Source organism: Setaria italica, chromosome V (genome assembly GCF_000263155.2).
Source record: "Setaria italica strain Yugu1 chromosome V, Setaria_italica_v2.0, whole genome shotgun sequence".
Classification (NCBI taxonomy): Eukaryota; Viridiplantae; Streptophyta; class Magnoliopsida; order Poales; family Poaceae; genus Setaria; species Setaria italica.
In genome coordinates, this window is record NC_028454.1 from 33,096,095 (window position 1) to 33,118,627 (window position 22,533).

Consider the following 22,533-nt stretch of genomic DNA (forward strand, 5'->3'; position numbering starts at 1 on the left):
AGTGTTACTGTAGCATCAGAGGAGCTCGAGCCGGTGAAGCCAAGAATTGTGGCTTGACCAGCTTCAGCTGTTTCCTAGAGCCCCTTTAGCAAGACTCTAGCTCCGGCTTCTCCTGGAGCTCCTGTTGGAGTCTTACCAAATAGAGATGCTAAAAATAGCTCCACGCCTAGAACACTAAAGGAGCTAGAGCCGTTTTATACAAAGAAAAGTGGCTCCTCCGACTCTTCCCCATTTTTGGAGCTGGAGTCTTGACAAAGGAGACCTCATTTTAACACAAGAGAGAAGAAGATGTCATATAAACAGTATCACAATAGTGCTTTAGTCAGAGAAACCAGAACACCACGAAGCTCCATCAAAGGAGCCCTTAGGCTCTCCACAGCGTGTGCCCAGAGTGATGCTCAAAGAGGAGAAAGAGGATTAGAGCATCACTTCGCACGCTGTAGTGGGTGATGCTAATTTCGAGTGACGCTTGAAAAATAGGGAGCAGGGCACATACTTGCGCCGGTGCCCGTTTAAGGGGGTGTTTGGTTCCCTTTGCTTATTTTTAACACGTGTCACATCGAATGTTTAGATACTAATTAGGAGTATTAAACGTAGACTATTTACAAAACTCATTACATAAGTGGAGGCTAAACGGCGAGATGAATCTATTAAGCCTAATTAATCCATCATTAGCAAATGTTTACTGTAGCAACACATTGTCAAATCATGGACTAATTAGGCTTAATAGATTCGTCTCGTCGTTTAGCCTCCACTTATGTAATGGTTTTTGTAAATAATCTATGTTTAATACTTCTAATTAGTATCTAAATATTCGATGTGACGGGTGCTAAAAATAAGCAAGAGAAATCAAATTAGACCTAATAAAAAAACATTTCGTTGGCCTGTCCATCTGCCATGGGGCGGAATTAGAAGCAAAGGAAGCTTGAGCATGAGGACAGGCAGTACTGTAAAATATTTCACGTGGGTCCCAGCGGAGGAGATAGCTTCGGTGCCTGTTTTTTTCACGCTGCAGCTCTGGTCAACCGATGCCCATTTAGGGGCGTTTGATACCCATGCTAAAATTTAGCACATGTCACATCGGATATTTGGATGCTAATTAGGATTATTAAATATAGACTAATTACAAAACTAATTGCACAGATGAAGTCTAATTCGCGAGACGAATCTATTAAGCCTAGTTAGTCCATGATTTGACAATGTAGTGCTACAGTAACCATTTGCTAATGATGGATTAATTAGGCTTAATAGATTCGTCTCGCGAAATAGCATAGGGGTTCTGCAATTAGTTTTATAATTAGATCATGTTTAGTCCTCCTAATTAGCATCCGAACATCCGATGTGACACTGCTAAAGTTTAGCACCTAATACCCATTTTTCTTCAGCATCACTAGCACGCTGGGGAAGGCTCCCAGGATACAACTGCTAAACTTTAGCACCTATCACATCGGATGTTTGATACTAATTAAGAGTACTAAACATAGTCTAATTACAAAACTAATTGCACAGATGGAGTCTAATTCGCGAGACGAATCTATTAAGCCTAATTAGTTCATAATTTGACAATGTGGTGCTACAGTAACCATTTGCTAATGATGGATTAATTAGTCTTAATAGATTTGTCTCGTAAATTAGACTCCATCTGTACAATTAGTTTTGTAATTAGCTCATATTTAGTTATCCTAATTAGTATCCAATCCTGCTAAAGTTTAAACCTCGGTGTCCTTAAAACTGATCCACTTCTTTGCACTGGCCAAGCTAAGGCGACACAGGGCGCCGTTCAAAGCCGCGCCAGAGTTTGTAAATTTGAAAACTGGACCGAGCTTGCATTATGAGCCGGTACTGTAGGGCCAACTGCAGACCTAAACCCAGCACTGGTCCATGACAAGACATGGTTTCTATATTTTTTAATTATGGCCAAACATGATATGAGCAGGCCCCATGAGGTGAGTCATCAAGGGAAATACGTTTGCGAAAAAGGCGCATAACTTGCAGGTATGTACACTATGCATGGTTGGTACATATACAGAGAGCGACATGCATGGTGGATGCATGCACCCATGCATGGTTGGTACATGGAGCACATCATATGTAGAGGGTTGTATTGTCATGGAGGTCCTAAATGATACTCCCTCCGTTCTAAATTATAAATTATTCTACCTTATTCTAACTTTTTTGAAGAGTCAAATCATTTTATGCTTGATCAAAATTATAGAGAGAATCACAGAGGTTTATAACACCGAATAGATATACTATGAAAATATATTTAATGAAGAAACTAATACTACTTATTTGGTAACATGAATGTTAGTACTTTATTGTATAAATTTGATCAAATTTGAGATGCTTTGACTCTCAAAAAAGTTGGAATGGGAACGGAGGGAGTATTTCAAAACTAGTGTGGGGAAAAACAAGGCAGTGATAAAATCTGTGTATTTCCCTGTAGAGAGAGAGATGTATAGCTATGATGTACCAACTAGGTAGGTGACGCAAAGGGTACATAAACAAAATGGGGCTGATCGGAGAGAGAAAGAGAGAGTAGCCTGGGACTGGGAGTAGTATCTACCACATTTGTAAGGAGACAAGAGAAGAAAGATCACCATCATTGTAGCATTGCCATTTGCTACCGGGCTACCGCCGCCTGCTGGCAGTGTGGGTGGTGGAAACCAGCGAAACTGGTGGACAAGTGCACCTGTGCACGCTTGCTTGTGCAGCGTGCTCCTCATCTCTGAGCTCATACACTCACTGTCCTAGTCTCCTAGACCACCAGTGTTACCGAAAGAAAATTGTACTTACCGATTTGTGCTAACCATTCGTTCTCCGTTGTAGAATGTACATTGATTTTGATTGCTTAAAGAGAGAAAGAAAAGTCTTCTTTTTTGTTTGTATTTTTTTCACTTTATTTCCTCGAGAGGGCAAGCATGCATGGAAGGAGGGCTAAGCTGCTGAGCCTTTTTATCTCTATCTCCTCCAGTCCTCCCGGCCTTAAGTGAGCGGCAGATAAAGCTCGATCGGGTCGGTTTTGGTGCCATTGACCTCCTTCCCCTTCGCTTCTCCGCTGATACTGTTCCTCTTCCCTCCCATGTCCTCGGCGGCCGCGGCCATGGCGGCTGCTGCTGCTGCCTCCTCCTCCTCCTCCTCCTCTCTCTATAGCCTTCCCTCCCTGCGCGCTGCACGGCTATGCTCTGCCAGCTCTAGATAGATAGACAGCTGTGGCCATCTGCTGCTGCCGCTGCACAGCACAGAGGAGTGGGGAGAGAGAGAGAGAGCAAGAAGCCACGAGAGAGAGAGAGAGAGAGAGAGAGAGAGAGAGAGAGAGAGAGAGAGAGAGAGAGAGAGAGAGAGAGAGAGAGAGAGAGGAATGATAGAAAGAATCTGCAATTGGTTTCCGATCATTGACCACCCAGTTTCAGTTTCCCCCATCGTTTTGTCCCCTGCGCCTCCTTGATTCCTGTGTTGCTTGCTGTTCCTCGTTATTCCCTGAGCTGCCTGGGAGCCTGCTCGTGCCGAGTGCCGACGAGACCTCGTCTCATCAGCAGTTTGAGCATCTCTACATACCCCCTTGTCCGACGGCTTGGTCCATCCCCCATCCTCCTCCTCCGTTCTCAATGAGTTAAATCCCTCTCAGACAGCAGATAGCACATTCCTCATCACGATTTATTGCCACTCGCTCCTTCAGTTTCAGCAGCATAGTTTCAACAAGATAGTGTTATATACACATACACGGATACACCCAATTATACAAGTACGAGGGCAAGATCAGGCAAAGGTTCAGCTCACTTATGTTCCAGCAGGAGCTCCTGCAGGATCGAGCAGAAGCCACGGATCAGGACAGCAGCATGTCCAACCTCACCTCCTCCGCCTCCGGCGGCGGGCCCACCGCGCCTCCTCCTCCGCCGGCCTCCGGCAACAAGCGCAAGCGGAGCCTCCCAGGAAACCCCGGTAGGTGGACGATGAGATGATAGATGATCTTCCTTTCCCCTTCCAATTGATTCATTCACGAGTCAATAATAATTCTTGTTGATGCTAGCTTGATGGGCTAGCTCCATCCAAGAATTAAACCCACTGATCTGATCAGTCGCATCTTCTTGCATGGCTGGATGGCGGAATCGATCAAATTGCAGACCCCGACGCGGAGGTGGTGGCGCTGTCGCCGGCGACGCTGATGGCAACGAACCGGTTCGTGTGCGAGATCTGCGGCAAGGGGTTCCAGCGCGACCAGAACCTGCAGCTCCACCGGCGCGGCCACAACCTGCCGTGGAAGCTCAAGCAGCGTGGCGCCGGCAAGGATGCGCCGCGGAAGAAGGTGTACGTGTGCCCGGAGGCGTCGTGCGTGCACCACGACCCCGGCCGCGCGCTGGGCGACCTCACCGGCATCAAGAAGCACTTCTTCCGCAAGCACGGCGAGAAGAAGTGGAAGTGCGACAAGTGCTCCAAGAAGTACGCCGTGCACTCCGACTGGAAGGCGCACTCCAAGATCTGCGGCACCAGGGAGTACAAGTGCGACTGCGGCACCGTCTTCTCCAGGTCCGGCTCTTTCTTTCTTTCTCTTCAACCCCCGTCAGGCCGTCACACAAGGCAGCGTTGCATTGCAATATTGCATAGCATAGCCATGAGCCCATGACATGCGAACAAGATGAAACGGGAGGGAGGAAACTTTTGCCTTTAGCTGTCTCATTTACTTTTTGCTTCTGACCTCTGATCCGCGCTGCAGGAGGGTAAAGATTTGATTCTCTTCTTCTATTGCATCCCATGCAGGCGGGACAGCTTCATCACGCACCGCGCCTTCTGCGACGCGCTCACCGAGGAGAGCGCCAAAGCCATCGGCCTCAACGCCATGGCTCCCGCGACGGCGCACCACCACCCGCTGCTCTTCTCGCCGCCGGCGCCGCAGGTGATGCAGCACCAGGTCCAGGACCTCGCCGCGCCGCAGGAGCAACACCACCAGGAGGTCATGCAGCCGCCGCAAGCGCAGCAGCAGCACTGCAATAACTACGCCATGAAGACGGAGATGCCGCCGTGGCCGGCGATGCCCTACGACCACCCGCTGCTGCAGCCGCTCTGCAACGCCGCCGCCACGCAGAGCCAGAGCTCGGCCACGTCCGCGCTGCCGCCGCACCTGCCCGCCGCGTCGGCGCACCTGTCGGCCACGGCGCTGCTGCTGAAGGCGGCGCAGATGGGCGCCACCATCGGCGGCGCCGGCGCCGCGGGAGCGGGCGCGCACTACACACAGATGGCGGGCCCCGCAACGAGCGCGCCGGGCAGCGCCGCCTTCGGGCTCGTCCTCCCTGGCCTGAACGCGCAGCAGCCGGCGGGCGGCGTCATGGGCGGCCTCGCGAGAACCGCCTCCCACGGCCGCAGCAGCGAGGGTGGTGGCGGCGATGGCGGCGGGGGAGGTGGAGTCGACGCCATGACGAGGGACTTCCTGGGCCTTCGCGCCCTCTCACACCGCGACATCCTCGGCCTCGCCGGCTTCGACTCCTCGTGCATGGGCGCCGTCGCCGCCAACGCCAACATGAACTGCTACGAACCGCAGCAGCATACACAGGCGCATGCGCAGCAGCATCAACAGCAAAGCAGCAACGAGCCATCGCACGGCATGGGAAGCCATAGGCCATAGCTAAGCTCTCGCTAGCTAGCTACCCTTCCGGCCAGCTACTTTCTTCTTCCTCGCACCAGTCCTCATCATCCGTCACCACACCCTCTCATCTGATCGCAGCTGCTGCAGTGCAGAACCAAAGCTAGCTAGGGCGGCCGGTGCACCATGCCTTTTGAGTCGGGTAAGCTCATCTTTTGCTTCTGTTCACCATATCATCTCATGGTCTCATGGCCTTGCAACTTGATCATGCAAGCCATCAACCTTCCAAACTCTGGATGGATGATGACGGTATAGCAGCACGCAGGGAGTCTGTAGTTTATTTGGGTTTTTTTAGGTGGTTGGAGAAGAGATCGAATCAAGGGGAAACCAATATATAGCTATGTGACAGTAATAATGCATGCATGGATCCATCATCATCACTTTTGCTAATTTTCCATTGCATCCGTACTACATTTTTACATGCCTAGAACGAACATAGTAAACTTTTTTTAGATGGTTTTCTTTTTAAAATCCAATGTTTATTTGGTGACATGACTTGGGAGAGTACAGTAGATTGTGTGAATGAACTGAGTCCTTGTGTATGGACTGTAGACCACCAGACTACTTGTAGGTGCATTCTATTGTCTACAAGACAAATGTGGCCTACTTGGCCGCGATTTATTTTATTGATACTACATATGCGCGCCTAGCCTGTCTGTGTACTGTGTCGTGCAATCAGTCCACGTACTGGGCAGTGCTGGCTACTGTTCACCCGTGACATGGTTTTGTTGGTATTGGACCTATTGGTCATGGGCAGGGATTATTCCATGCTGGATGCCGGGTGGAATGATGAGAAAGAATATTGGAGGAGTAAGTGTATGTGCGTGTGGTGCTTTTCTCTCGCTTGCAACTTTAGCAAAGTGTAGCTAATATTCTAATAGTTTTGTTTCCAATCTTGTCATATGATCTGAATTTTCCTCCATCAAATTTCAGAAAACTAAGTTGTAGGTCTTACTTTGGGGGTTTGGCGCTCTGCCATTTGTGGGTGTTTTACTGCTAGTAGTTTGTTTACTAGAAGGGACCCAACCTTCCCAACAATTTTCACTAAAATTATATTACTGGGCACATGATATTTAACATATTTTGTATAAATATGCGCACATCCACCATATCTACACCCAGGATGCAATGCATGCCATATTTTATGGTGTTAGTTTCACCATGCTAGTACAACTGAGTACCAATTCTGAAAATCAAAGTTAGTTATCCTATTGTTTCCCGTTCCTTTATTAATTCTTGATTTCTAGCCACACCATACTAGTATAGCGGAAACTCTCTTATTTGAGTTATGGACACAATTTTCTGTCATTGCCAATCAGATGTAATGTTTAGAAAGAGCACATTGTAGCCACTTATTAGAGCATCTCCAGCGGTCTCCCTTTCCCCAATCCAACTACCATATTAGGAGAGTTGATAAGAAAATAGTGCTCCAGGAGTCTCCCTTTACCTTTCCATTTTCCCAATAATTATTGGAACAACCCAATAATTCACCCCAACTCTCCCTAAATAAAGGAGGAGTTGTGACTCTCCCAATACGGTAGTTGGATTGGGATAAGATTATTGGGAAACTATAAAAGCAACTCTCCCAATAACTATGAAAGTGATATTGAGATATCCCTATTAACTAGTTATTGGGAAACATTTATTGGAAGACTGCTGAAGATGCTCTTAGCTACCTAATATTATATTAGTAGTTACTCCATCCTTTTCTCTATGTAGGACGTATTAGAAATTGGAAAAAGTAGAAAATATAACTTTTGACACAATTAGTCAAATATTTTCGTTAGTCATTGTGCGCATGATAATGTCTAAAAGTTATATCACGAGATTTGTGTTTCACATATCTTTAATATGATATTGATTTGTAACAATTAATAATGTATATATTCTAAGATAAACTAATTCAAATCTTAATATGCTTTACATAAGAAAACGAGGGAGTATTAATTACCTTTCCTTGGTTATTTTAAATATCATTACTGAAAACATCTGCAGTAGGTTGATAGGTTTTAGATGCTTGTTTTTTAGGACCAATTTTGTCCATTTTACCTAGTTTTAATGACGAAAACGGATCGGAGTCATGATCATGCCATCTTTACGCTAAGACTGAGTGTAGGGATAATTATTCTGTTGTGCTAAACTGTCTACACCTCCAGCCAAAATGGTGATTTTGCAAAAAAATACCATATGGTCAAACCTCCATTTGCTATTTTAGCCTTGGATGTCCCAATGACAGGTGGAACCATGCCCCACCTCTCTTTGAGACTTCTTGTGGTACAAGAGTAAACTGAGGTTCAGTGTTATATTTACAAGAGTAAAATCTATTTAGTGGTGGAAGGGGGGGGGGTGTGGTTGCGGTGGGGGCCATGGCCTCCCCCAACAAAAAAATCTACTACCCCTTATCAATTGTCAGCCCATAGATCATGTCAGCACTCAGCAGCCCAAAAAAATTCTACTACCCCTTGTCAATTGTCAGCCCGTAGACCATATCAGCACTCAGCAGCCCAAAGATCGCAGGGCCAAGCCCAATTAACTGTCCAACAATGCACGTACACACACAGACTGGTGGTCAGGTGCCTGTTCACATACCTAATCACCTAAATCACGCGACGTTTCATTCCAATCCCACGACACGCTGACGCTGCCAAAACCTCGCCTGACGCCAGTCACCTGCCACCTGCGGTCTGCCGGAATCTTGCAGTGCCATTGCACTATTGACGACGGGCAAGCCGGTGGCCACGACGGCGTGGCTGCAATGGAGGGCAACATCATGGCTGACCCTCCTGCTTCTGATGTTCCTCCTGCAACTTAAACCATTGTAAGCGGAAATTACAACATCAAGTAGTAATATTTCTTTTTTCATTTGTAGTTTCAACTCCGACGCACATTTTCTGCAATGGAATTGGTTAAGACTAGGCTATGAAACAAAATGGAAGGTGAATTTTTAAAAGATTGCCTGCTACTCTATATTGATAGAGAGATTGCAATGAAGGTCACGACATATTCAATTATTGATGATTTCAATATAGTGAAGAATCGTGCAGTCAAATTGAAATGAATAAGGTATATTGATCATTTTTGCAAACTATTACTTTTGTGCATTGGCGTTGCATAATTAACTACTATAGTCATGACTAGCTATTGTATGCTTGTGCGCACAACGAAAAATTGGGACAAATTACCAAATACTTGAACCGGCAAAGGTTTGTCTGGTTCCCTTTAATTTTCACTCCAGGTCCGCCACTGAATCTATTGCAACCAGACAAATCTATATAGTGACCTATACCGATTTCAAACATGTAAAATACTGACGTAGATATGGTTTGTATATAATGGACCTCTCCTTCTATATCAAACTATTAAAACTTAATTTCTATCTACTAAAGCACTGTAAAGTTACTAGACTGCAAAGGTACTTCGTGAATAATTTTATCAGGAACGTGGGCATTTAAATTATCTTGGAGTTTTTTTGCATGTAGTCATTGAAAAGGTACCAAGATGTATCAAAACTATAATTTAAGTTTGGTACCAGAGGTACCAAAATTTAATACATATTGTATTGATTTTTAGCCTCTCTTTATAATCAGTGACACATTTTGATCCATTTTATTGGATGATAGAATGCTCAAATATCTAACATAAGCAGTTTCACACACGATGTGACTTCCATATGATCAATTAAATAGTTTTTTTTGCACCAGCATTCAAAATGAGATAACTCTTGACAAAACGCTTTCTATTTTACAAAGGGCCGGAGGTAGTAATAATGAAGGTGTGCAGTACGAATACTATTGTTTTTTAGTAAAACAATGAACCTGGCACAGGGGCACTAATGTGTTGCACTATGTTTGTACAGATCATGGTAGGCCGCCGAGATGACATGACAAAGAGCATGGATCACAGCATGCCACTGTAGCCCTTTTATTGCAGGGTTCTAATGCAATGCAGCCGGGTATGGTATAGTAGAACGGTAAAAATACATATCATGTGCTTATTAGAATGGTATAAGTTGTACTTTTATGAGCTCATTTTTAGTAAAATGTGTCGTTTTCCTTCGTGAAACCGAGAAATTAAAATTGTGTGTGATTATTATCAGCGCTTGGGCGGGAATAACTAGAGACCACGATTTTTAGATTGCAAAACAGTTAACAGTAGGTTTGATATAGCCTATAGGAGGATTCTAAGCATTCATGAGTGATGGGACAACTACGGTTTTGCTAGCAAAGTGGACTAATCAATCATATGTAATCTCATAAGGTACAAATTAATATTGCATATTAACAAAGCAAATTAAAAGAACACATATTAAATTTCACTAACTCACTTGATTAGGTATAGAACTTTCGTGGGAGAGACAACAGTTGCCAATCGTTGCTACTAGCCCAAATATTTTCGTAATTGCTGGACCATCAATTCTTGTTGTGTGGTAGTCTAGTAGAAGCAAAAGTATATGCAGTAACAAAAGTACTATTTAATTACTATTTATTTTAGTTTTTCTAGATGTATAGCTTTTGATATGCATATATATATATTAGAAGTGATGTATATAGAAAAGCTAAAACGAATAGTAATTTGGGATGGATGCATGCTACTGTTTTGTGCTTAGTGATAGATCATAGATGTTTTCCCTTTTGTGTGCGCGCGCGCTCCTGGCAGCGATGTTTGGGAAGACAATAATAGTCAGCTTTGGGAAGGTTTTGATTTGAGCGTCGCCAGAATTTAAGAATCCGATTACAACATTGAAAAAGATGAACCAAATGAAATTGCAGCGACCATGTGGCAAACATTTTTCCGGCATGCTCCTTGTCCGAGTGACGGAGGAATTTGGTGGCACTGTTGAGAACCGCGACCGCGATCCCCAGTGATCCTCCTCCGGCGTTCGCCGCGCCGTGCGTCGCTAGTTAGTTCCCTTCAATTCGTTCGCCACCGATGGCGCGATGCACGGGATCATTCGGATGGTCCGAATCGGCGGGCTCACTGGCTCACGTAGTCACGTGTGCCAGTGTGTGCGTGGACGTGGTGGCACACGTGAATCGGCAAACCAACGGAGCAGGCTGGCCGTGCACCGGGGGGCGGGGGGAGCAAGCAGTGACGGGGCAGAATGTGGAGGGGCCCCTGCCCGGCCCGGCTGGCAGAGTCTGAGGCACGGGACCGTGCCCGTGCTTGGCGTTGTACGACGAGTGCGTTGCATGCAGAAGCCCAGGCGGTGAGCTGTGCAGTGCGTCACAGCCTCACAGGCTGCTCCTGGCCGATTGTGCCGTCATCACGCTAGCCTGCACCCTGCACGGTTGTGCCGTTGAAGTCCATGTTCTTTATTACTTGAGTGAACGAAATGCAATGGCAAACTCAGGAACAGAAAGCAGCAACCCCGTCGTAGTTCTCAAGGTGTGGCTGAACCATCTACGATGGGGGGAGCGAAGGGAGGAAGCTTAAATAAGAGAATACGCTCTCGCATCGCTTTTTTAGAAAGCTCGACCAGCGAGAAAAAGTATTTGGCCCAAGCCAAAAAGAGATTGATCAAGTGTCAAATTAGTGAACAATGCAAATCACAATAATAGACATCAAAATCCTCATGATACGCACTAGCAAAAATTAAATTATAAACTTCGCATAAAGATAAGAAACACGTAGCTATTATGATCATCATACCTATCGGATCTATTATATTTTTAAAAAATTGCTCACATGTCATTATAAAAAAAGTCTAAAGTAAATTCCTAAATCCATATATAAATTTTGCATCTCTGCCATTATGAAAAGTAATATAAATTAGCCACCTAACTCCATCTAAATTACCCAAATATGCTACTGTCAAAGTAACTTAAAATGATATCCTAAGTTTGCAACTAAATTATCCACATCATCATTATTAAAAGTAACTTAGAGTTAATCCTTGATAAATCTAAATTATATAGATGTGTCATTATTAAAAAAGTATCCCAAAGTACACCTACATATGATTCTAACTTATCTAGTTATGTCATTGTTAATATAAAAATATTAACATAAAGTATATATGCATAATATGTGGCTATGCAGACCATGTCTATATGTATGTAGGAAGCAATGTGAATACTATTTTCCTATTAAACATATAGCTCAAACTAAGAATTTAGTTAAACACTTATCAAACATTTAGGAAGATGCCATGCATAGTAAAAAGAAACTATGAGTGTGAATAGAAAAGTGTATTAAGTAATTAATAACTAGAGTTATCACAACTGAATAAAATAAGTAGTGTCTATGTGAGTATTGTGTAAGAATATTTAATAGATGAGAGAGAGCGCAAGATAAATAATTTTGGTTATTAGCTATGACCTCTTTTTAATAAATTTCTGTTATTTATATCTTTTAGGATCATTTTAGTCTTTGCAAAGTACGTGCTGATAGGAGGACTGGTCGTCGTGGACTCCACCCGAGGCAGGTTTCACCACAAGTTGTATAGAGTAAGGGCCTGTTTGGCTCCCAGAGCTATACTGTAGCCCCTGTCATATCGATCGGATGTTTGATACTAATTAGAAGTATTAAACATAATCTAATTATAAAACTATTTGCACAGATGGAGACTAATTCGTGAGACGAATCTATTAAGCCTAATTAGTCCATGATTTGACAATGTGGTGCTACAGTAACCATTTGCTAATGATGGATTAATTAGCCTTAATAGATTCGTCTCGCGAATTAGCCCAGGACTTCTGCAATTAGTTTTATAATTAGCTCATCTTTAGTCCTCCTAATTAGCATCCGAACGTTCGATGTGACAAGGCCTAAACTTTAGCCCCTAGCATCAAACAGTCCCTAATTAATAATCAAAATTATCACAATTGGATGAAAAAGTAGCATCTACACGAGTATTGTGTAAGAATGTTTAATAGATCAACATTATCATAAGATAAATAATTTTGATTTTTAGCTATGATCTCCTTTTAATAAATTTCTGTTATTTCTCTCTCTTGAAATTATTAATCTTTGCAGAGTATGTGCTGATAAGACTAGTCGTGGCAAGCAAATAGAGAATTCCATCGCCGTGAGTTCATTCCGCTTTCATTCGTGGATTTTTTCCTCTTGGCTATTGCCAATGGATCATTATCAAGTCGACGGAAGATTCGATTGGAAGGTTTGTGGAGAGCGTGCTGTGAGTACAAATTAGTGACCGAGACCTTGCGACGATATGACCACAACGTCGTGTCATTGGCAGACTAGTACACTGAACGAAATCTGAGGTGCACAGGCAGCACGCACAGGAGTACAGGACTTCTTCAGCAAAGCTAGGCAGCCAGCCCACTCCGCTTCACGGTCTCTCTATAAACACCGCACCGCACGGGTGCTTCCGATGAAACACACCTCGCCGCCACGGTCTTCTTCCCGATCAAAATGGCGCCGCCAGCCAAGAATCACAACCACCTGGCCACCGATCACCTCTGTTTCCTCCTCGTTCTCTCCATCGCGCACTCTCCTCCGTAGTCTCTGCCACGGACAACCCACTCTGCACCATCCCCTCCCCTGCCCCGAAGCACGACAACGCCGGCAAGGACGCGCTCCCACTCATCCACTCCTTCCGGCTCAGCACCGGCTACTTCTTTGGCGGCGAAGACATCCACTTCGCTAGAGATGAGAGCGACGACGACAGCTTGCTCCATATTCCCCGCTCGTTCACCTTACTCCCGCTCCAAGTCGAACACACCACCAACTCCACCGTCATCCACGTCTCCGCCACGCTAACCCTCACCGGCGGCCGGCCCCTCCACGCCGTGGCGGCCCATCGGCGAAGAAATCAATTCTCTGGCGGCGTCCAAACCGTCTCCTTCCACCTCGACGGCTACTACTCTGCCACCTCCGCCGAGCTTTGCATGTTCGGCGCTGGCACCTACGCTGAGGACGACGGCTGGCCCCCCAAACACCTCCCCGACGCCGTGCTCCGCCTCCGCGTCCCCAGCCCGCCCAGCCTCTCGGACACCTTCGTCATCGGCCAGCTCAACGGCGCTGGCTTCGACGCCATCACCCTCGTCGCGTACGCCGAAGGCGACGGGTACAAGTACGGCCACCCCCCATCCTGCCCGCCGCTGTCTTCTACCGTGAGAGGCGCGGTCCAGGCCCTAGGCGCCGGCTTCTCGTGCGTGCATCTCAGGGAGCAGCTCGTGAGCTCGTACAAGCTGCAGCACGGCGGCGGCGGCGCGCGCGCGTCGCCGTCGAGCACCTCTCCGGCGCCGCCTCTGCGGCTGCAGGAGCCGCGCATGCACGTCGGCCAGGTGCAGTGTACCGCGGCATGAGGCGTGCACGTGTACGCGACGTTCTCCAACAGCACCAACATGTGGCTCGCGGGACACCTGCGGCCTGGCTTCATGGTGAAGGAGCCGGCGGTCGTCGCCGAAGGGCGCTGGGACTCCGCCCTGGGCACGCTCTGCCTCAGGGCGTGCCGTGTGCTGCGCTCTGGGCCGACGTCCCTGGCGGTGCAGGAGGAGGACGATTGCGACATCGGGATGGGCTTCTGGTTCCCGGCCGATTGGACGGTTCGGGACCGGAGCATCGTCGCCGGCGCGCTTTGGAACACCAGCCATGGGGCTGCCGGCGCGGTATCGGCGTCGAGCATCGACTTCGACAGCAACAGAGGCAACTTCTCAGACGTGGAGTACAGATACACGATGGTCGATGAGGCAAAGAAGCGCTATTATGCAGACGTGTTGAGAGGCCACATTAACAAGGCCAAGGGGCCTTTCCCGGCCGCAAACTTTACTTACCATGACTTCGAGTTCCGTTTCTTCATGGATAACGTTACCGGAGGCTCGGAGCTTGGAGAAGCCCACCCGGTCACGATCGGCTCGGCGATGGTCTACGGGGATCAGCTAGCCGCCGACGATTCCTTCTCCCGGCATGCAGCTGCCGACATGGAGGACGGGCTGCTGGCCGTCAGCTACGACATACACATACGCCATCTTCCTCCACATGTGAATCTGATGCGTCCTAACATGACGTCCGCAGTTGCTATTGAAGAACGCCTGGTGACGGCGGAGGGCGTCTACGACCCTAACACGGGCGTCCTGTGCATGATCGGTTGCCAGGAGCTCAGCGGCTCCACCACGGACTGCCAGATCCTGATCACCGTCCGCTTCTCCTCCCTCGACGCGAAGGCGAAGGGCCATGGAAGAGGGGTGATCAGCAGCCTGAGAGCCAGGACGGATCCTCTCTTCTTCGCCAGGATGGACATCGTCCTGTTCGGGATGTACGCCGAGAAGGTGTCCGAGTCGATCTCGCGGATGGACATGGAGAGCGTCATGCTGGTGATCTCCACGACGCTGCCGTGCGTCTTCACGGCGCTGCAGATCCTCCACGCCAAGAGGAGCCCCGAGGCGTCTGCGGCCACGTCCACCACCATGCTCGTCGTCCTGGCCCTGGGTTACGTCGCCCCTCTCGTGATCGGCTCCGAGGCTCTGTTCGTCAGCAGGGGAACCGAGTACACGCCGTTCCAGAGGAAAGTGCCGTATAAGCCGAGGCAGGCGATACTGAGGGTGCCCACGCTGATTGCGTTCGTGCTGCAGCTGCGCCTCCTTCATCTGGCCTGGTCAGCCCGGCGATCGGCCGCTGACCGGAGCAAGGCCGAGACGGCGGCGGCGGCCGAGAGGAGAGCGCTCTGGGTATGCCTGCCGCTATACCTGCTCGGCGGAGCGCTGACCGTCGCCCTTCACGTGTCGAACAGCCGCCGCGCCGCGCGGGAGGAGTCCCTCGCTGTCCGCGTCGGCCCGGAGCCGGCTACGATGTGGGAGGACCTCGCGTCGTCCGCGGGGCTGGCGCTGGACGCGTTCCTTCTTCCCCAGGTCGCCATGAACGCGTTCTCGAGCGGCGGGGCGGCGAGAGCCATCTCGCCGTGGTTCTACGCCGGCGGCACCGTGGTCCGCGGGATGCCCCGTGTCTACAACGCGATCAGGGCCCGTGGATACGCGCCGAGCATGACACCGTCGAACGTGTATGCGAGCCCTCGTGACGATCGGTTCGGCGTCGCGTGGGACGTTGCTGTTCCGTGCGGAGCGGCGTTGCTGGCCGTGCTGCTGTTCTTACAGCAGCGGCTTGGTGGCGCCTTTTTGTTCGGTTCGCGGAGGTCAGGTGGATATGAGATGGTCTCTACTCAACTGGAGCATTAGTTTGCTTGGCATAATTTTGCAGGTTAAAGGAGACCCTGTTCCCTGATGTCGGGTTTCGTTCTAGGTATAGAGAAATCTTCAAACTTTCAATTTTAGGTTTGGATATGGATTTTCCAGACGGAGTTCTATTTGTCATATGCAATTTCCAAAGGAAGTTAGAAGTTTACTTAGAGCAAGCCGATTTTTCTAATTAAACCATTGGTTTCTACTGGTAGAACAAACTTGTTGGAATTAAGTTTCCTGAATAGCTGGTTCGACCAAGTTTTATAAAAAAACCTTTTCATAAGAACTCGATCGACTAAGTTTTTAAGGAAAAAACTTAACAAACCACAACTTATACTACCAACATGTGAAAAAGAATAAAAATGCATAATCGTTAAGATAAGCGTGCGGTGGGTGCATTGGTTGGTCACAACCACTGATAGAATATAGCACCACGGTCCACGGCCCAGGAGGCCTGGCGCTTAGAAAGGAGAAAAATTAGGAAAAGAAAAAACCACACAGATAGCGGGTTAAGCATGCGAACGCACCAGCTCAGAAACGGTCTCTGAATATTCAAAACTGTGCTAGCTTCATATTAGTCATTCTTTGTGTTCCCCACGATGTAGACCACAATATATCAATATCAAGGTACTCCCTCTGTTCCAAATTATAGGTCATTTTGACTTTATTAGATTAATAGACTTTGTTATACACTTATATCCTATGTCTACTATATATCTAGATGTATAATAATATTTATGCATCTGAAAAATCCAAAATGACCTATGGAATGGAGGGAGTATTCAAGTCATCAAATGACAACTTTCTTCTTCCTATTAATTGAACGGTGACGGCCAATATGCGCTAGAGGGGATGCTTTGCGGCTTCAAAGTTGAAGGTCTCGTCGGGCGTTGTGGCTGATCTGGTTGCCTGGTCTACGTGCTTCTTCCCCGTCTCCAGCAGATCAGGAGGAAGATATGCGTCCAGGAGCTTTGCAAGAGGAACTGAGGACTGCTGTTTCAAATTCGAATTTTATCAGGGTCCTTCTTGTAATCATTCTTTCCTGGAGTGTGTGTGTTAGGGTATTTGTTGCAAATTTAACATCCTCCGGGATGTTTTCTTTACAAGCCTTGTTACATTGAATACATGGGATCCAGCCCCTTCGGAAAAAAAAAGGAATGACGCTGCTTTGTGCGACACCCTCAGCTCCACATTGCTGACGAGCCGAGATCAGATGAATACGACATGGTCTCTATCCTCTTTAACTAGAGCATTTGTTGGTCCAATTTACTCTATTATTTTCACTAGAATCGTCCAAAAATCAGATCCAAGCAGGACCTTAATTAGAAGGGGAAGAGAGATCCCGAATATGGACTTGTATTCAAAATCATCTTATCATTGCTAAATATGGCAGTTGATATCGGTTTGTCTGTACAGAAAATTTAACAATGTCACAATTACGCTTTGGACAGAATTCTGAATTTTTCCGATGCAATAATAATGAAAAATAAAGGTTGAAAATCAAACTGCCGTGGTAATTGTTGTTGGTGTAAATTGGACTTTCCCTTTTATTTTTGTCAAGTAGAAGACGGTTCACATAGTGTGTCTACTAAATGGTTGACGTTTGCCTAGATCGAAAAGTAAACATGGATATGGGGCCCATTGTGCTAGGCCTTCACACAGGTTACTCCTAGGATCTGTCTATCATCACCAGAGTGACTTGGTTCTTCAAATCACCCAAAACCTTTAGAGATATAGGATTTGAGTGATTTGTTGGTTGCCTTCACATGGGAGATTTGGGCACCCAAATCACACAAAAAAACTATATACTAGAATTTGAATTTGAGTGAAACTAAGAAGCTGCTCACCCAAAAATGAATTGTAGACATAATTCAAATCTAAAATCTGTTGTAAATCTAAATCAATCATACATATGAAATCTATCAACCATACCACACATATTCAGATATTAACCAACCAGAAGCATACTATATTTACATAGATTTAGACAGAAGAGCAAACAAAATTCAAGTCAAAAATCAACTAAAAACATACTACATGATGAAACATATTGCATGCAGCATATCAACAGACTACATGCAGCAGTATCATCGAACAACAACACTTGAAATTACCATATTTTCATAGAATCAAGATATGCAATATATATTACATATGCAAAATGAAAAAAATTACATCCCTTTGCCTCAAGTAAGAATAGTAACAGAGTTATGTAATATATAAAAGATAAGTAAATATATACTGAGAAATTTAAAAAATATGGTAGATCAAGAAAAACTGCATCATGAAAGTTCACATATAGATGGATAGAAATGCAAAACTCTGGAAACAACCAATGTGACTAGGAACAATTGGACTGTTAACAATTGGGACCAACCAATGCAGATTAACAAATTAATTTGGTTAGTCGCTGAAATCCCATAGACAAATTCCTCACATGTTCCAAATTTTCAAAAAAGAAGATGCAAACTACTCAAATTACTCAGATTTCTTTTCTATGAATGCAGATTAACAAATTATTTTAGGGAATCACTAAAATCCCCAAATACAACTTTCTCAAATGACCCAAATTTCCCGAAGTACAAATGCAAACTACTCAAATTACTCAGATTTCTTTTCTATAGAATGCACATTAACAAATTAATTTGACAAGTCACTCAAACTCTCAAAGACAGATTCATCAAATGTACCAAATTTCCCAAATGATACATTCAAAATACTCAAATAACTCAGATTTCTTTTCTATGGAAAGCAGATAACAAATTAATTTGGGGAGTCACTGAAACCCCCAAAGACAAATTTCTCAAATGTACCAAATTTTTCCAAATGAAACATGCAAAATACTTAAATAACTTAGATTTGTTTTCTATGGAATGTAGATTAACAAATCAATTTGGGGAGTCACTGAAACGCCCAAATACACATTTCACAAATGAACCAAATTACCGCAATGAAAAATGCAAATGACAGAAAAGGGTTAGTCCCAATCATTGAGAAGTGTGAATTTATAAATAAAAAAAATAAGACAAGCCAATGGGACTAGTAAGAATTGGACCGGCTGGCTGTTTATGACATATATAGGAAAAAAAGGGAAATTTACACATCAATGATGCATATTGTGCATAAATAAACATGGAAGTCACTGAGAAAAGGCATGAAAAATTGTGCAGTTCATGGCAAGAATTGAAAGAAACATGATGATCCAATGAAGAAGCTGAGTCTACAGAGTTGTCAAAACAAAATGAATGTTTAGGTCAATATACAAAAGAAGAGAAATGAATGGAGACCCTACCTCGAGTTCTCCGGACTCTGTAGTTTCTCCTCCTTGAGTTCTCCAGCTTCTACCAATAGCAGAAATATCAGATGTAGAGATGAGAAAGTGGAGAGGTAATGAGGACAGCAGAGGGAAGAGTAGGTAGAAATACAGATGGAGGCAGTAAAGTGGCCAGTTAATAGAGGAGGCGGAGAGGTTCATCGGGTTTCACACTAGGGAATGCGGAAAATAGAAAGAAAAATAAAACCAAACTTGGCTGCCGAGAAGAAGAAAGACGACACATCTCCAAAACTGAAAAGTAGATCGGGGATAAAGAGGACGAGAAGTTTAGAAGGACAAGAAGCCAATGGGAGGGCAAAAAGAAAGACAGAAGAATTGAAGAGGTAAGTAGATAATTACTTGTTCTGTACATCTTGTTCGTATCTTCCTGGTAGAAAAAATTTGCTTCTCAAACTTTGATCTCAACTGTCTCAAGTACAGTTAAATGACACTATGGTCAGCTCATAGAGATTTAGAAGATAAAGTAATCATTATGAAACTATAGAGTTTGGCATGACCCCTTTACAGAAAAGGTACATATGCAAATGATAAATATATATGATATAAAACTCCTGTATGAAAATAATTCACATACATATAGATCTACAATGCCTTTTCTATTGCTTATGAATATGCAATACATATGAACTGTCATTTAGATATACCTTTTGTAAAATATGTTAGGAACAATACAGACAAAGCAGTGGCTTGTTGGAATCAAATAGAAGAATTAATCTGAATTACCAAAGCAAAGGAAAGTCAGACATGTATCAGACAGTACATGTAGGAATTGCCTCTGGAAAATTCTGTGAAATTGCAGATCCCAAGGCAAGAAACAACATTAATTACTAAACAAGCAACAAGAGAGTTTGGAGAACATATCCAGGTGAATTATTTTTCCTAAAACTAAAATTAAGCCCAAAATAAGATAAAAGACTCATAATATGAACAGAGTAGAATGTTCGGAGCTGGACCATGTCCTGACATGTCAGGCAATACTGCGACTGGGTGGTGCCATCGGCCAATCAAATCTTGCCGCAGCTTTCGTTGTGGGCATAGACTCGCTCTTCCTTCAAAGGCTTCTTATTTTAGAAACTGAATCAATCGTTCTATTATGGATGTGAATTAATTGAACTGTTTCTTAAGTCTGACATAGCTTTGGTATTGTTTCAAAAGGGTTATTATAATTCTTCATTGATATAGTGTATGATGTTTTAACCGGAATGCTAAAGAAAACTCTCTTATTTCAAGTTCATCTTGACCTATGCATGTCCAGGTAAATTACATATGCATGTTGCAGAAATTACAACAAGTTTGACACTGTAAAAGATATAGTGCCTAGCTGTACATCAATTTAATGAACTGTGTTTATATATCTTGCTAAATTTTGAAGAGATAGGAACACAATACAAAAAGCAAAACTATATAGCTATAAATAGAATGATGTAGGGAACACCAGCAGTCAAACTTACCTAGTCTACATAGCTAGCAGCACAATGATATTTGTAAGTCACATAACAAATTGTCAAGGATTTGACAAAGCAGCCAATAATTAAAGTTGATTACCTATAAATCAAGATTATGGAACCCAAAGCAACCACACAGAGGTACAGCGAACATGAATTGCAGAAAATATAACTGATAGGCATGTATCTAGTTCCAAAATGAGAAATTTGAACCCTAACCGCCCAAAATCTACTATGGTTGAATCAAGTGTATCAAAAATCAAGTGAAACAAATGTTACAAAACACTACTTCATATCAAATTACGACCATGCCTTCACAACATGAAGTGAGAATAGTGAATCGGTTGCGTCCTAACCTCAATTACCGATTCGTGGCAAGGGAATTGAAATCCGCAAGCAAATTAAATATCAGAAGGAAGACAAAGAGTGTGAATAATCGATGAACCCCTAAGAATCGCTTCCTTGACTCCTATTAACGATGAAAGGGGAATATGAAATGTCAGGTTGCTTGGAGACCTACCTCAAACCGAAGTGTTAGTGAAAGGTGAAATCACAATAGGATCAGATGGCCAGCAGCAACAAACAAACCATCATCAAAACCTTCACTTCCATCATCCAGTGCTACTCCAAATGGTCTCTTTGCAGCCATCTTGCACTATGTAAAAAATAGAAAACAAAATAAAATTAGTGAACATCATATATGAATGTTCGAAATGAATTGAACTAAAAAAGATACTATAGATAACGTACACAGGATAAACACCACTAGTTCTGCTAATATATCACATTTACAGCTCAAAATCACCACATATTGGCACATACATTTTTACTGGCACTTACCGTTTGGAAATACCAAATTAACAATTGTATATATAACATAGGCAATGCGAAGTAACATATAGATCAAAGAAAAACACAGATTTAACTGTGTCTGAGCCTAGGTGTATACAACACATTGAATTGGTGGTGGAAATACAGAGCAGAGCAGGCTACAAATACTAGCAAAAAAGACTATGTATGATGATAATCTGCAAAAGAACATAGCAGTCTGAACACTGGAAATTGCCTCACACTGCATTGGGTGCTTTCGGGATGGAAATGAAGGGACAAATTAGGGGAACGAGACCTAATCTGAATCATAAGAATGAAATCAACACATATCAATGGAGGGTGGGGGGACCAAAACCAAATCACTAAAACCCTAGCCTGTAGCCTCACCTGCTGGAGCTCTTGCTTCTGCGAAGACGAACAGGAAAGGGAAAATGGAGAGAGGGGGAGAGAGACTATAGAGAAAATTATTCAAAAATTTCTATAAAATGAATGACTACCTAAATATGCTAATCTGCGGTACAATCTATTTTCAAATTGTTCATATCCTATTAGCATTCTTAAATATGCACACCGCAATGAAGCTGATGCAGAAATTGAGAAAAGCAAATATAGGAAGGTGAAATTATGAAAACTGAAGAAAAGAAAAACTATAAGGACCAATCATCTTGTATTTTTGTACAACTAGGATATCTGGTAAGTACAAAAATTCCAAATCATGTAGGACTTACACCTAGATTCCATAGGAATTACGGTACAATAAGTGCTGGAAATTTAGAATTAATAAGTTGTAAGTACTCTAGGAATTATAAGGTTTGAATGTATTGGACAAATTTCAGTTTGTTAGAATTTGAATGATAATATGTACAAGTACCATTGGACCAAATCAAGATGATACTTTAAGCACCGAAGAAATGAAAAGGTTGAGAAAACATATTTGAAAGAAAAGACAACTTGCAGACCTATACATCCAAAGATGCTTGTTGCTCTTGTGTTAACTACTAAATACAAGATAGAAAAATAAGGATAAGAAATCTGTACCCCTTAGCTGCACTAAAATCTCACATTCAGCTTCCTATCCCTCTCAAATCGTACAACATAATTTCTCAAATTTTTTTTCAAAAAATCAAAATCCGAGCAAGAAACATA

The 22,533-nt window shown here is 44.2% G+C and overlaps 1 protein-coding gene and 1 pseudogene across 3 annotated transcripts; both read left to right on the forward strand.

The window, feature by feature from the left end:
* The first annotated feature begins 2,969 nt into the window (after nt 1–2,969).
* On the forward strand, nt 2,970–9,708 carry LOC101775008 (protein indeterminate-domain 7). Of its 3 annotated transcripts, XR_002677838.1 has the most exons (5): nt 2,970–3,942; nt 4,125–4,527; nt 4,759–5,780; nt 6,396–6,448; nt 9,495–9,708. XR_002677838.1 is itself a non-coding variant. In XM_004969472.4 (3 exons), exons 1-3 carry the CDS (start codon nt 3,783–3,785, stop codon nt 5,618–5,620), a joined length of 1,425 nt encoding a protein of 474 aa, XP_004969529.1. In that variant the 5' UTR covers nt 2,970–3,782; the 3' UTR covers nt 5,621–6,277. The 3 variants fall into 3 exon arrangements, 1 of the variants encoding a protein (XP_004969529.1); XR_215259.4 differs by lacking the exon at nt 6,396–6,448; XM_004969472.4 differs by lacking the exons at nt 6,396–6,448; nt 9,495–9,708 and having other exon boundaries at nt 4,759–6,277.
* A 3,267-nt stretch (nt 9,709–12,975) lies between these two features.
* Nucleotides 12,976–15,995, forward strand: LOC101758151 (annotated as a pseudogene).
* Nucleotides 15,996–22,533: the final 6,538 nt, after the last annotated feature.

Coding starts and splice junctions, on each gene's coding strand:
- LOC101775008 (XM_004969472.4), top strand. CDS start 3,783: ATGTTCCAGCAGGAGCTCCTGCAGGATCGAGCAGAAGCCACGGATCAG. Junction 3,943..4,124: donor GAGCCTCCCAGGAAACCCCG/GTAGGTGGACGA, acceptor ATCAAATTGCAG/ACCCCGACGCGGAGGTGGTG. Junction 4,528..4,758: donor TGCGGCACCGTCTTCTCCAG/GTCCGGCTCTTT, acceptor CATCCCATGCAG/GCGGGACAGCTTCATCACGC.